This window comes from Cebidichthys violaceus, unplaced genomic scaffold (assembly GCF_023349555.1).
Source record: "Cebidichthys violaceus isolate CVI_PGR_0920_01 unplaced genomic scaffold, fCebVio1.0.p SCAF_8, whole genome shotgun sequence".
In the NCBI taxonomy this organism is placed as follows: Eukaryota; Metazoa; Chordata; class Actinopteri; order Perciformes; family Stichaeidae; genus Cebidichthys; species Cebidichthys violaceus.
In genome coordinates, this window is record NW_027176964.1 from 1076707 (window position 1) to 1090030 (window position 13324).

Consider the following 13324-nt stretch of genomic DNA (forward strand, 5'->3'; position numbering starts at 1 on the left):
GTGTGTATGTCTCCATTAGTTACCTTCCTCTGTCCTGGGCAGGACTCTTCAGAGATATCTGTCTCTGGTCTGCAGATCTGGCCTGATCACCCCCCTAAGTACAGATACAGGTTAGTAAAACTCAGGAGTGGACATGGTAACACAAAGGGCTATTAGAGTTACCGAATTAAGTCATGATATTACGAGCAAAAAGTAGTCATATTTAAAAAAAAATATTTAGAATTTTGTTAAACAATATTTTGAGAAAAGTCATAATTTTGGCAGAATAAAATCTAAATATTTTTGAGGAAAAAAACTCAATAAAAAGGAATAAAAGGAAAAAGAAAGTTGGAAAAAAATTCATAATATTGAAATAATTCTTCTCCAAAATAATTTGAAGAAAAAGAAAATCCTTCAACTAGAAAAAAGACATAATAGTTTGGAAAAGGTCATAATAACTTGTAAAATAGAAAAATGTAATGTAAAAGTGTATATCATGATTTGATTAGGTTGATTGGATAACATGTGTGTTTCCTCACAGTCCATACCATTTCTTTGTTGCTAAGGACTTGTGTTTGGCTTGAATGGACCAGAAACTGAATTCCTCTCTGTGTTTGGGGGTACAGACACACACACACACACACACACACACACACACACACACACACACACTGTTTTGGTGATACAAAGTGATCTGATGGAAAGCTCTGCAGCCTCAGAGTAAGGACCTTCATGTCCCCTACCTTAGCTCCACTCGGGTCCTGTGGCTCCTCTCTGGGCTCAGACTGTGCTTGGGTCTCTCTCAGCTCCCTCAGCTCTCTGTCCAGCCGAAGAAGTCGTCCTTCGTACTGAGACTTGAGGGCGCTCATTCTCACCTCCAGCTCCTCCTTGCTCTGTTTCACCTCCTCTATCTCCCGACTCAGCTGCTCCTTTGCACCTATGGGTTAAAATGCAAAACTCAAGTGACTCTTCGGCTCTTCGTAGCTTCTTTGTTCAGCTGTACTCCATCAGCATGTCTTTAATCTGCGTACATAAGTGATAAGTGAACTCACTGTTTAGTTGGTTGATTTTGGTCTTGGCTCCCATGAAGACCTTCTTAGTCTTCTCCTCTTTTTCAGCGATCTGCTTTCTGAGCTGCTCCTCTGTGTTCTTGCTCGCAGACAGCTGCAGGGGGAACAACAGAGTGTAAGAACAGACTCCACAGTACTGGCTTATCGCTCCTTACTGTTAAATAGCGAGAACGTAAGGGTGTCAATAGAGAAAATAAAAATACATTTAATTTGATTTGAAATGACTTCGGGATTTGGGAGCACCTCTTGTCTGAGTTTTGCCAGCTCCTCTTGGAGCGCCTGGTTAGCGTCACTAGCAGCGTTAGCGTCGCCGGGCTGGTTGGACTGGGAACTCTGGCTCTGGTTGGCAGGTGTGGCCCGGCTAGCTTCATTAGCCTCTGTTAGCTGCTCCTGCAGACGCTTGATGTCTGCTTCACGCTCGCCAACCAACTGACAAAGAGGATTTGTAGTGTAAGGCTTGATGCAGGAGGTATGGAATTAAAAAGGTCTTTAAATGCTACAGTACTGATTTATAAACACGTCTAACCAGAAATCATTGGACTGCTAGTTAAAACACTTTTCCTCACCTTCTGCTGGCTGTCCAGGCGGCCCTGAAGCTCAGCCACCTGTTATGAGGTAAGTACAGATGCACTGCTTATTAGTTTGAATATTACACACAAAAAAACAGGTTTAAATGAAACAGCACATTTTTTACAAAAAGAAAAGACATTTTTGTTCAGTAGCTTTCTTCTTATCGTGTGCAGCCGCATTATGACTTAAACAAGTATTTATTAAATGTGCTAGAAAGAAATGCAAACAGAATGTGTGCAGCTTAAATAACAAACAAAGTTTGCTGCTATGTTTGGGAACACAGTTAAAATCCCACACTGTCAACGGTCAATTTTTAACATAAGATAAGATAAAGACAAGGTGTGTAGAGATGTAAAGGCATAAAACTATTTTTAACTTTGATTAAAAGATGAATCTCCGCACATGCACTTTGCATCAGCGACTACATTTGAATGGCTGTATAGAAAGAGTCGCTCTTTACTGAAGGATGCTGAGGTAACTGCTGTCAAAACATGAGCAGTGCCTCCTACACTGTGTGTATGAGACAGAACTATAAATACCATCTAAATGCAGGAATGTATTCTAAATATGTATAAATATAAGTAAATATTCAAACAAAGATCCCAAAGACACTCACCTTGCTCTCTGATTGGCTGAGAGCCGTCTTGAGGTTGCTGACTTCCTGGTTGTGGCTCTGCTGACTGCTCTGCTGGGTCTGCTGTAGCTCTTTCTGATTCGTGAGGTTCTGCTGAAGGGCCTCTTTAGCCTGCTGGAGCTCCCTCTGGATCTGCTGAATCTGGTTCTGACGGGCCTGGGATTGAGACTGAGCTGATTTCAGCTGGTTCTGTACCTTTAAATCAGAGGAGGAGATTAGGCTGGTGGCGTGGGTCTGATGTCGCTACGACATTACAAATAAACAGAATGTATCTGTGTCAGGTGTTGCTGTGTCCTTGTTCTCCGCCTCTTCTTACCTGCTGGCTGTGGGTCTTGGCTTGCTGAAGCTCCTTCTGACTCTGGGTCAGCTGGTTCTGATTTTGCTGCAGTTGAGTCTGGACCTATAGAAGCAAAGATGTGTCAATGAACCCAGTGATTTCTGTATATTCCTTACTAAATGATGAGCTAGCTATATGTACCTTCTCCTTCCCCCTTTAACCCGCTATGAAACCTTCCACACTGCTCTTTTTGACACCTAAACCTCTTTAAATTCCTGGTAATATACAGACTTAATCATAGTTTAATAACTCTAATAAGCTGCAGGACCTGCGTCAGCTGGTTCTGTTTCTGCGTCAGCTGGTTTTGGACCTCCTGGAACTTTTCCTTGCTCTGCTGGATTTCCTTCTTGGCCTCCTCCAGCTCCTGCTGGGTCTTCTGGGCCTGTTTAAGAGGGAAACATCACAAAAATAAAATCTACTGACACTTTCTGACAGTTAAACTAAAGCCATGTTTGTATGTAGTTGATGTATTGTAGTTCAACAAAATCCTGAGATATGTGTAACAAAGTCCCTTTTCCACTGCAGGATCTTTCCCCAGGGACTAGGAAGCTTTTGAGGAACTCAATGCGTTTGGATTACAGGGAACAGGGTTGTAAAACAGAGAGTCTACATCAATGCTGACTGAACCAAAGAACCAAACGATGCTCTACATCAAACATGACGCATCACAAGCTCTGACAATGGTTTGAAATGGTGTACACATCCTGTCTCCTGAGTGGGCGTGGTCGCCTATTTATTTCTATTTTTTCTTATAATTTCTCCATGTTATATATTTCTATTCTAGAATGGGAGCAACTGTAATGTAACCCCATTTCCCCGTCGGGGATCAAGCTGTACTCATACCCTGCACCTTAAGGCCCCTTCATTCAGCTGTGAGTGTGTACAGACTTTTACACCGGCCTCATGGTGATCTAGCGTTCTATGTTGAAGGCCTAAAATGTCTTCCTGCTCACCTCCTCCAGCTTTTTCCGCGCCTCCTCTTTCAGTGCGCTCAGCTCCTCTATGGTCTTTTTGAGCTCCTCCTGGGCTTTAGTCACTTCCTGCTGCTCCTCCAGGCTCGGTCCCGCCTCACTTCCTGCTTTAGCAGCAGTTTCCTCAACTAACTGCAGCACACGACACACACACGACACACACACACACACACACACACACACACACACACATTATTACAGTTTTCCTCCCCACTAAACTTGTCTACTTTAAGTCTTTAAACATTTGTGGCTGCAGCCCCACCTTGTCGTGCTGGGCTTTGAGCTCGTCGTACTGAGTCTTGTAGCGTCGTCCGATCTTCTTAACCTGGGTGATGGTCTTGTTCTTCTCCAGAATGTCCTTGTTTTTTGTTTCTAAGTCTTTCTTCAGAGTGTCTCTCTCTGACGTCAGGCGGGCCACGGAGTCTCTGAAGGCCTGCAGCTGAGACTGAGCCGAGTTACTGCTGACGTTGGTTCTGATGCGCACACACAGCAGGTTTAGGTTAGGTACAAACCACCCAAATAAACACGGTGTATCGAGGCCATTGTAGGTAACAAAAAATATATAATCAGAATGATTTACTAATATTATTATTTAAAATAAATATGGCAGTGTTCTCTGTGGTGTGATGAGGTTGATCCAACCTTGCAACATTTTTTTTTTCCTCGTATATTTTTGACTTTGACCTCAGAGAATAATTTTTCTTTTTCAGATATTTTTCTGTGAACATTTCCCCCCCTCCATCACCATCATTTTTTTAATTTCATGTTTTAGCTACAATGCCCATATAGTGTTGTGACATAGTTACTTTTAAATGCCACACTTTGTGTTTTGGAAAAACTAGGGCTGCCCACTCCCAGTTGAATTATTAATATTTAATTAATTGATCAGTTGTTTTTTATACATTTTTCATGCTTAATGACTTATTTCCAAGAAACATGAGCACATCTCTGGTAAAGACAAGATTTGAAGTGGTGCTTTTATGCGATTCTTAGTGGAGAAACTCAGTTTGTCGACCAAATCAACTTATCAATTAGTCGATAGTGTTGTTCAACTAAGAGCTGATGGTGTGTGTGTGTGTGTGTGTGTGTGTGTGTGTGTGTGTGTGTGTGTGTGTGTGTGTGTGTGCTCTCAGTGGGCTGCTCTACCTCGCCAGCTCCGTCTTCAGCTTGGCCGTCTCTTCAGCCAGCTGTGTGATGCGTCTCTGCTGAGCTTCTCTCTCAGTGGTGACTTTCTGTCGCTCCTCAACGTCGCCGTCTTTCTGTTGGCTGACCAGTTGCTGTGGAGGGACAGTCAGTCGAGTTAAAGACAAACTAAAATAGTAACTGTAGAAATTTGTAAAGAAGACTGTGACAAAATGGTAAAGATGAGCTGTATTCAAAACAGCTCAGTGCCAAAACACTGCATTAGGCAAAATAATACTGCAGTTAATGAAAATACATGGGCTGTATATAAGAACTGTGCAATAAACAACACAACACGTGCAATAAAATGAAAAAAAATGTTGTAGTGTAAATGCTTCAACGCACATTACAGGTAAAAAAAAAATAGTAACTACAGAGCCAGAGGAGGGGGGGTAATATTCTTAGGAAAAAAAAGAAGAAAAAAAAAAGATCGCTTCACTTTGCAAAGTTGGATCAACGCCTTTACACCACAGTTAAACACCGTGAGCCCCAGAGTGCAAAATATATCAATTATATTAGTATTTATTTATAATAATAATAATAATAATAATAATAATAATAATAACTTTCAGTGTTTCCACGACCATTATATTAGGGGGTCGCCCCATCGCATTAACCAGCTGAAAAGCAGACAACAATATCTGCGTTTTTTTAAACGCTCCCATGTGGTGAAGACGGCAACACTCGCTCTCCTACGAGAAGCAGCCGGAGTAGCTCTCCTGCTCCGGGTCCAAGTACAGAAAAGAGCCCAAGTGCTGTGTCGGTGTCCGCCCCCTCACAAATATATGATCTCAGAGAAAAGATTTGTAAGCTGCAGTAGGAATAGGACGGACGTTAAAAGTACAGTTACCTGTGTTTTGGCCTTCCAACGTTTCAGGTCTTCCTCCAGTATCCTCTTATCAGCCTGCAGGGAGCCATTTTTCTCAGACAGCATGGACAGAGAGTGATGTAGTGGGCTGATGTCTGACTGGAGCTTAGTAACCTGACAGAGACAGAGAGATGTTGTGAGCAGCTACAGCTTCACCCAGTGGTGGAGGTGGTGTGATGTAGAAAAGAGAATAGCTCTCCAGATGAAAGACAAGATGACTGAGGAACTCGCTCTTCTACCGACACTAATAATGATGTGTTTTTGTCCAACCTGCCTTTTGAATAGACAACGCATCACTAGTCAGTAGTCTAGTCCTCGAGCAGATGCACGCTTCCTTCTTAATGGTGATACTATTTGCGGGTGTAGTTTGGTAGAAAGAAAATAGTTCCTGCATGAAACTGCTCACTACAAAGCTCTGTGGATTATCATGAGTAACCAGGTCATGATTTCTAGAAAGAGACATTGCTGTTGAGCTCTTCTTTTGGCGCTTTGAGCACCACAAGCTGAATGCCATCTAGTGCCATTATATTGGAGTTTTGGGGTGAACGGTCCCTTTAACATTATAGATTAAAAGGTTTGCTCGTCGAGCTCCAACCTTACAAACTGATACGAGCAAACACTCTTGCTCTTGATGGAACTTGAGCCAGAGAGACGCTCAGCATGGACAGATTCTCTGATAACCACAAAAGTAATACAAATGAAATCTAGCCACAGCTAACTACAAAAAGGGAGGCGCAGGACGAACCATGACGTGCAACACTTGATTCTTACTTTAGCCTGGGCTTGCTGCAGCTCCTGTTCCAGTTTGTCTCGGTCCATTTTCAGCATCTTGGAGGTTTCTTGCAGAATACCGATGGTCTCCATCTTCTTCAGCTGCTCCTCCTGCTGGGCCAGAGTCTTGGCTGTAGCCTGAGCCAAGGAAGGACGGGAACACACAGATGGATTATGATAAACAGTATTCCACAGCGCCACGTTTGCCCTTTTTAGCCTCAAGTTAGCACGATTCATTTGCCAAAGGCAATGCCCTCCGTCACAGCCTGAAAGAGCAAGTAGAGCTATTTGTTCAAATCCTTAATGACATATTTCAGATACATATTTTTCCTCTGCAAAAACAGAGTCCTCGCTGCTTATCATTTCATTATCCATCACCAGTCTTCCGTCCTCCATCACTTCGTTTCCTACCTGCATCTTCTCCCTCTCTGCGTTCAGGGCTTCCTGCAGCTCCTTCAGTTCTCTGTCTTGGTGCTCCACTCTCTGTTTGTAGCGAAGGGCTTCTCTGTCGGACGCCTCGCACTGAGCCAGGGCGATCTCTTTCTCACGCCGCACAAACCTACAACACACACACACACACACACACACACACACGCACACGCACACGCACACGCACACACACACACACACACTTCAAACTCAACCCGAAACTTGTAATGAGAGAGGGTTAATCTGCCTTCCATTTCTACAAAACTCAGTGTACTTATCTTAAGCCCTCCTCAAGTATTTAAGTTATAATATGCAACTTTTCTCTAAAAATTACTTGATCTATGTTCTATAATTTGTTGAGTTGTGTACTTAAATTATCCCAATATTCAAACCTGAGAAATCTGTATTTTGATTGGCGTCATATTCCCTTTTGTACATGCATCAATGTAGCAGCAGAAGCTGTCATGAATTCACTTTTTATCCAGTTTTAAGACACATTTTTACCAGATACTTTTTAGATATTTATATTTCTACCCAATGAAGGATTTAAGTCATCAGACGTCTGGATCTTAAGTTATCAGAGAAACTAGCTGAGCAAATGTTAGCGGCAGCTCGGCTCTCAGTCCCTCTGGGGCGTCCTGTGTCCTCCAGACAACGTCAAAGAAACTGAGCTTTTGAACGTGAAACGGCTTCATTCAGTGTTTGTTTTTTTAAATCAGCAGGTCTGTTTGTTATAGAGAGAAGGAATCCCATGATCCCCACGCTTTATCAAGATGCCACAAAACTCCGTCCTTAGTTATTGTTTTGATGGAGACACCAATGCTGTATTACCTAAGTATTTCTAGTATCTGCTCGGTGGTCTTCCCCTCCTCACTGAATGACAGGTCCAGCTGCTGCTGCTGGTTTTGCTGCTGGCGACTCTTGGAGGCCATTTCATCCATCTGTTGGTGCAGGAGAGAGTTCTGCTTCGCCAGCTCCACACAGCGACGGGTCTTATTGGTCAGATCCTCCTGAAGGAGAGAGTTATGAGCAATCAGAAACACTCAGGAGGCTTTTGCGACACACTTTGCAATCATTTGAGTTATTGATCATTTTCTGGACATGCTTGACAAACACCCGTCTTCCCACCTTCATCTGCCTCTCCGCCGTGTTCAACGCCACGGTTTTCTCCTGCAGGACGGACGAGGTCTTGTTCAGCTGCTCCTCCAGCTCCCTCCTACGCACTGCGTCTTGCTGTGATCTTTTCTTCAGCTCCTGCAGGGCCTCCACGTCTGCAGCATGAAGCATGAGCTCCCGCTCGTACTTGGCCTGCGCCTCTCCAGCTAGCTTTGTCTATGAGGACGGACGGGACACGGCTTCATATAGAGTGTGACGTGGTCACGATGTATAAGCTAACTGGTCATGACTGAGGTTATTAACCAGCATGAATGTGTGCGTGTGGTAATGCACCTGCAGCAGGCTGTCCTGTATGGCCTTCTGCTCCAGTGTGACAGCAGCGGCAGCTCTCTCCAGCGCCTCCTGCTGCTCTGCCTGGCTGGACTTCAGACTGCGCTGCAGCTCACACACCTGGACGACACAGCAGGGAAAGTAAATGCAGACACCGAAAGGTCAGGGCGTTACAAGCCGAATAATAGTCATACAATCTCTTTGACTGACTTATGAAGAGATTTAAAGTCAGTTAAACTATTCCTCCTGTGTCATACAGATGAATGGAGTCATGCCAAACAGGCGGATAAATAACAGTTATTTTAATTCTATAATCAGAATTCCTTCCCCATTTAACTGATTCATTGTTCAGTGCCCCGTGTCCTAGAGGTTGGCGTGTTGACCAGGAACCAGAACCTCCCCTGTTTGCGTTGGGTTGGGCCGGGGACTTTTGTTGCATCTTTTTCTCCCTCATTTCCTGTCATCCCACTGGTGCCGCTGTATACTCAATACATCAAACGCCCCCAAAGATGATATTAAAATCTAGTATATTTGTGAATATTATTATGATGTACCAACATGGAGTTCCTTAAGATTAAGAATTAATAGATTTATTGGTCAACCAAGACCTTAGAGACCAATTATCTGACTATTAGACGCAGAGGCACGGACTAATGGGATTTCTTATAATTAAAATAAACATATGACGATATATAACAGCCAGTCTTCTTTCCCCTATATTTCTTTTCTTAAATTGTGACCAAGATAAATACTGTACGGGACATTTTACAGTACAACAATAAACATATTAGTGCTGTCTTGTGGACAAACCCTGTAATGGTGACACCGTTTCTGAATTGCCTCATTGGTTTGGCATTTCAGAACAGCTAGTTTCCTTATTGGCAAGCATATACACAGATTCAGTTTGTGGACAACTGGCGAGTGGAAGTCCAGTATTCACTCTCTACTAGCTCCTGAGAAAAATATCCGGCTCTTTAGCTGCTCGGTGAAGCCGAGAAGGAGCTGCAGACCCGAGTGATCATTTTCTGTACGTCCATCCCATCGAACGACGCCTCACATTACACATGTTCATACATTGTTATCATCGCCTGGCTTACTTGTTTTTCCACTGCGTCCACGGCCTTCCTCCTCTCTTCTCGCTCCTGCTGCTTCATTTTCTCCCCCTCTAAAATCCTCTTCTCCAGCTGCTTCTGCACCTCCTCGGACTCCTTCAGCCGGAGCTCCAGAGGGCAGCGGGACTAAAGGACGGAGGAGGGTCGGTTTATATGCGTGAGCAGTATAAAAAGAGGGTAGGAGAAGACAAAGGAGACAGCGGAGAACAACGGAGTGAACGAATCAAAGAGCCGTACCTCCTTTTCTTTCTTCAGACTGTCTTCCAGACTCAGTACCACAGCCCTGTACTGCTCCACAGTAGCGTTAGCGTTCTTCAGCTGCTCCGCTAGTTCGCCCTTTTGTTCCTCGGCAGTACGCAGGAGGCCTTTCACCTCTGCAAGCTCATGCTCTGATTGGCTGAGCTGCTGGGAGGCTGCCGGCACTGGAGAGCGTACTGAAGGTAAGCAGAGAAAGAAAAAGAAAAAAAAGAGCTGTTAACACTCACAGTGACAGAAAGTGCGTTAGTTCCCGATACCTGTCCACAGGCGACAAACACGGTCCTCATGATGCCGTTTACCTCGGAGTGGTGCTCTGAGGGCTGCGGCTCTGGAGGCCGGGGTGGTGGTGGTGGTGGTGTTGCTGGAGGCAGCAACGGCCTCAGAGGATGAAGCGGAAGCCAGTTGGGCTTTCAGCGCTGCCACCTGCTGTTCAGCACCGCGCAGCAGCTCCCTGGTCTTCTGCTGCAAGGTGTTCTGGGTCTCCAGCTGTTTCTTCGCTTCTAACAACTGGGCCTGTCGAGGAGGTGGAGGTGATGGCAACAAGACAAGATTACATGCTGTGTTCAACAACACTTATTTAAGAGAAAGCATCATCGTTCAAAAGTTTAGAATCAGCTGTTGTATTAAAGTTGTTCTTCTCTTTCTTAAATAATGTCTGTTTAACAGAGATTTTTTATTTTTTTTAAACTGTATAAATCAGACACTAGATGTTTTATTGACTTCTAAAACAGTGCTAACCCTGGGCTAACCTTCTATTTCAGAAGCGAAGTTTGACGAAGCGCTTTGCTAAAGCAACATGTTGCCTTTTAATTCCAGCTTGTTCTAGGCTGCCTTTATTGTGAAACTCTTGACACTGAAACAGGAAGCCGTTCCTGTTTATTCCGCACACATCGATGCTACGCTTCCAGTTTCTTTTACTGATGACTGCTGATTTCTTCTCTTCTTATTCAACCGTTGCTCTTCGTCTCTTCCAGCCCTCTCAGCCGTCAGTGTGTTTAAACCATTGTACAAAACAAACCCTTTATACAAAACATCTATTTGTAGAGAGGACTTCCTACAACCTAAAGCATGAAAGATCTTTAAAACATATAGACGAGTCCTTTTAAGACATCCAACTGGACGTAATCAATTTTTTGTAGGGCGCTACTCGGTGGGTCGTCTTTTCACCACAAGGTTGGTGGTTTGATCCCGGCGCCTCCTACTGGCATGTCGAAGTGTCCTTGAGCAAGACACTGAACCCCAAGTTACTCTCTTACAGTAGCCCACTGCTCCTAAAATGCTATGGAGGGGTTAAATGCAGAGGACCAATTTTATGTATGTATGCAACAATTAAAATAATAATAAAAAAAATAAACTGTTTTAAGTTCAAGTCTTTTAAAAGTTCATTTTTATTTATTTTTTTGCATTTTCTATAGTTTTGTGGCAGGAGATTAAACATTTTTGTAGTAACGGTAGTGTTTGTGCAGAAATCATCAAATGTATATATTCTACATACGTCCATGGACCGCCCAAGAGCGTGTCTCTGTGCCACTTCCTGGTCCAGCCTGGTCTTCATTGAAACCACTTCTGCCTCCAGATGCTCGATCTTGTCGTTCAGCCGCTGGCGGGTCTGTGTCTCCGTCCGATCCATGGTCAACTGGACCGGTGTGAGAGAGGAGAGGAAACCGGTTCAGATCAGGAAGCTCACCGGGACGTTTATTAACAGAATAGAGTGGAGCGACTGTCACCGATGATTGTGTTCAATCTAAGTCACACAGTCCACACCGCTGCGTGATACGGTACCTGTATGGACTTGAGGTTGGTGAGCAGCAGGTTTTGGTTCCGTTGCTCAGCCAGCCCGGCTTCCTTCTCTCGACTGAGTCGACTCTCTGATCGCCTCAACATGTCTCTCTCTTTGGTCAAGTTCTCGACGCGCACCTGAAGACACAGAAGGGAAATAAACAAGTTTACACCGAGAGAGCGCTGGTGGTTCTGAATGGATCTGACCGGAGGGAGCGATCATCACTTTGAGTGGTGGGTGTTCACTAAAAGAGGTTTGAAATAGTTCACCTGTTTAGACAGACGTTACAATCATGGGATAACCTGCTAGAATGAATATCTCATGTCCTATTTCTGGTCCACTGACACTGATCGGCCGTGAACGATCTCTCGGTGCGTCTCCAATTTCCTAAAATATCCACAGAATAACTTTCTCTGCGACTCATTAGTTTAGGTTTTCGTAGTGTACTTCCAGTCAAAGATATTTGCGATTTAAGGCTAAAAATGTACTGAAGTTACAAAAGAAAGACCAAAAGTTTCTTTTCAACCTGAAAACAGCTACTCAAGCTAATCAATGTGTTCAACACCAATGCAGTCCATAATGAATATGTCATGAACATAAAACCAGCGGGACAAAGAATAACACGGTGTATCTGATTTCACCTCTCTTTAATCCAGCTTTGGTCAAAGTGTGACCCTGTCCCACAGCATTGCAAGTACCCTTAAGATAAAGCTTCTCTTCTTCCTCACCTCTTCCAGCGCCAGCTTCTCGCTGGCCTGCCGCAGGTCCTGGCTCATGGTGTGGATGATGTGCTCGTGTTGTTGGGCCGTTGCAGCCATCTTTTGGTTCCTGTCCTGCAGGGCGGAGATCTCTCTGCGGTAGGCGGACACAGTGTCCTGGAGCATCTCGTACCTGACGGAGAGACAAAAGACAAACGTGCTGTGTTAAAAAGAAAACCTCCAAGAGCTGAACCGTGAGGCAGGGTGCAGCAGCAGCGCTGGGCCGAGCAAACCTCTTGCTGCTGAACTCGAACTGCGAGGTGAGCTTGGCGTGGCTGGAGTTGAGATCCGTCAGCTGCCTCTGAAGCCGGTCGTTTGTTTCGTTCAACATCCGGTCGTTCTCCGCCTTCTCCTTCTTGTACAGAGTGAAGGAGTCGCTCAGCTGGAGGGGCACGGACACAAACGCATCCAGTCAGAACAGCTACTGAATTTAAACGTTTAGGATTTTTACCCTGTGGAGATGTGCAGATTGAAGTGAGCGTGTGCAAGTGTTCATACCTGTTTTAATGCGGCTTTAGCCTGAGTGGTTTGTGCTGACTCGGCAGCGGCGGCTCTCTGAGGAGCAGAGCGAGTAGCCGGCACCGACGGTCTAACGTGTGCAGGGTGAGATGGAGACTCGGAACCTGCGGACACATGTGAAAACGTTGTGCTATAAACGCCATTACACTGAATGTTAAATAAAGGCGGATTTGGAGTATTTTCAGCTCACCTTGAGGAGGCAGGCTGAAGCCGGTGCTCTGCGTCAGCAGGGCCTTGTACATGTCTCTCTGTCGGGCGCTGGAGTCGGCCAGCTGCTTCTGCTGGTTCCTCTGCTCCCTCAGCAGCTCCACCTCCTTCTGAAACTTGTCCACGCTGGCCTCCAACTCTGACACACTGAGAAGGAACCACAGAGACGGAGCTCATGTTTAGCTCCGCTGCTCACCAACGATACATTCCGCCTGATCCATGGATCCCATACCCTGCATCACTTACGTTTATATAACTGAACATGAACACATAGCGTTCTAGAATCTTCTCCTTTCTTACTTCTGATACCTTTTAACTGTTTAATTACAGTTAAAGATACCGGGCTGATGGCTGGTGTGTTGGTTGTAACTGGTTGTTGTAGCCGACGTCGGTTAATTGATTAAATCTGTCATATTATTTTGAATTGATTAAG

General features: G+C 44.6%; 1 protein-coding gene across 1 annotated transcript in view; it reads right to left on the reverse strand.

The window, feature by feature from the left end:
• tpra (translocated promoter region a, nuclear basket protein) overlaps positions 1–13324 on the reverse strand; it is a 28337-nt gene that overhangs the window by 8188 nt on the left and 6825 nt on the right. Inside the window, exons 15-40 of the mRNA XM_068737683.1 lie at positions 12875–13038; positions 12664–12788; positions 12399–12547; positions 12136–12298; positions 11410–11544; positions 11123–11263; positions 9927–10140; positions 9607–9803; positions 9355–9495; positions 8261–8377; positions 7940–8143; positions 7643–7821; positions 6794–6941; positions 6383–6520; positions 5594–5725; positions 4708–4838; positions 3824–4034; positions 3544–3693; positions 2859–2972; positions 2570–2653; positions 2236–2448; positions 1616–1654; positions 1293–1478; positions 1032–1143; positions 723–916; positions 24–94 (exon numbers count right to left, since the gene is read on the reverse strand). Of these exons, the coding sequence (XP_068593784.1) occupies positions 24–94; positions 723–916; positions 1032–1143; positions 1293–1478; positions 1616–1654; positions 2236–2448; positions 2570–2653; positions 2859–2972; positions 3544–3693; positions 3824–4034; positions 4708–4838; positions 5594–5725; positions 6383–6520; positions 6794–6941; positions 7643–7821; positions 7940–8143; positions 8261–8377; positions 9355–9495; positions 9607–9803; positions 9927–10140; positions 11123–11263; positions 11410–11544; positions 12136–12298; positions 12399–12547; positions 12664–12788; positions 12875–13038 (3852 nt within the window). The remainder of the gene's footprint in view (positions 1–23; positions 95–722; positions 917–1031; positions 1144–1292; positions 1479–1615; positions 1655–2235; positions 2449–2569; positions 2654–2858; positions 2973–3543; positions 3694–3823; positions 4035–4707; positions 4839–5593; positions 5726–6382; positions 6521–6793; positions 6942–7642; positions 7822–7939; positions 8144–8260; positions 8378–9354; positions 9496–9606; positions 9804–9926; positions 10141–11122; positions 11264–11409; positions 11545–12135; positions 12299–12398; positions 12548–12663; positions 12789–12874; positions 13039–13324) is intronic.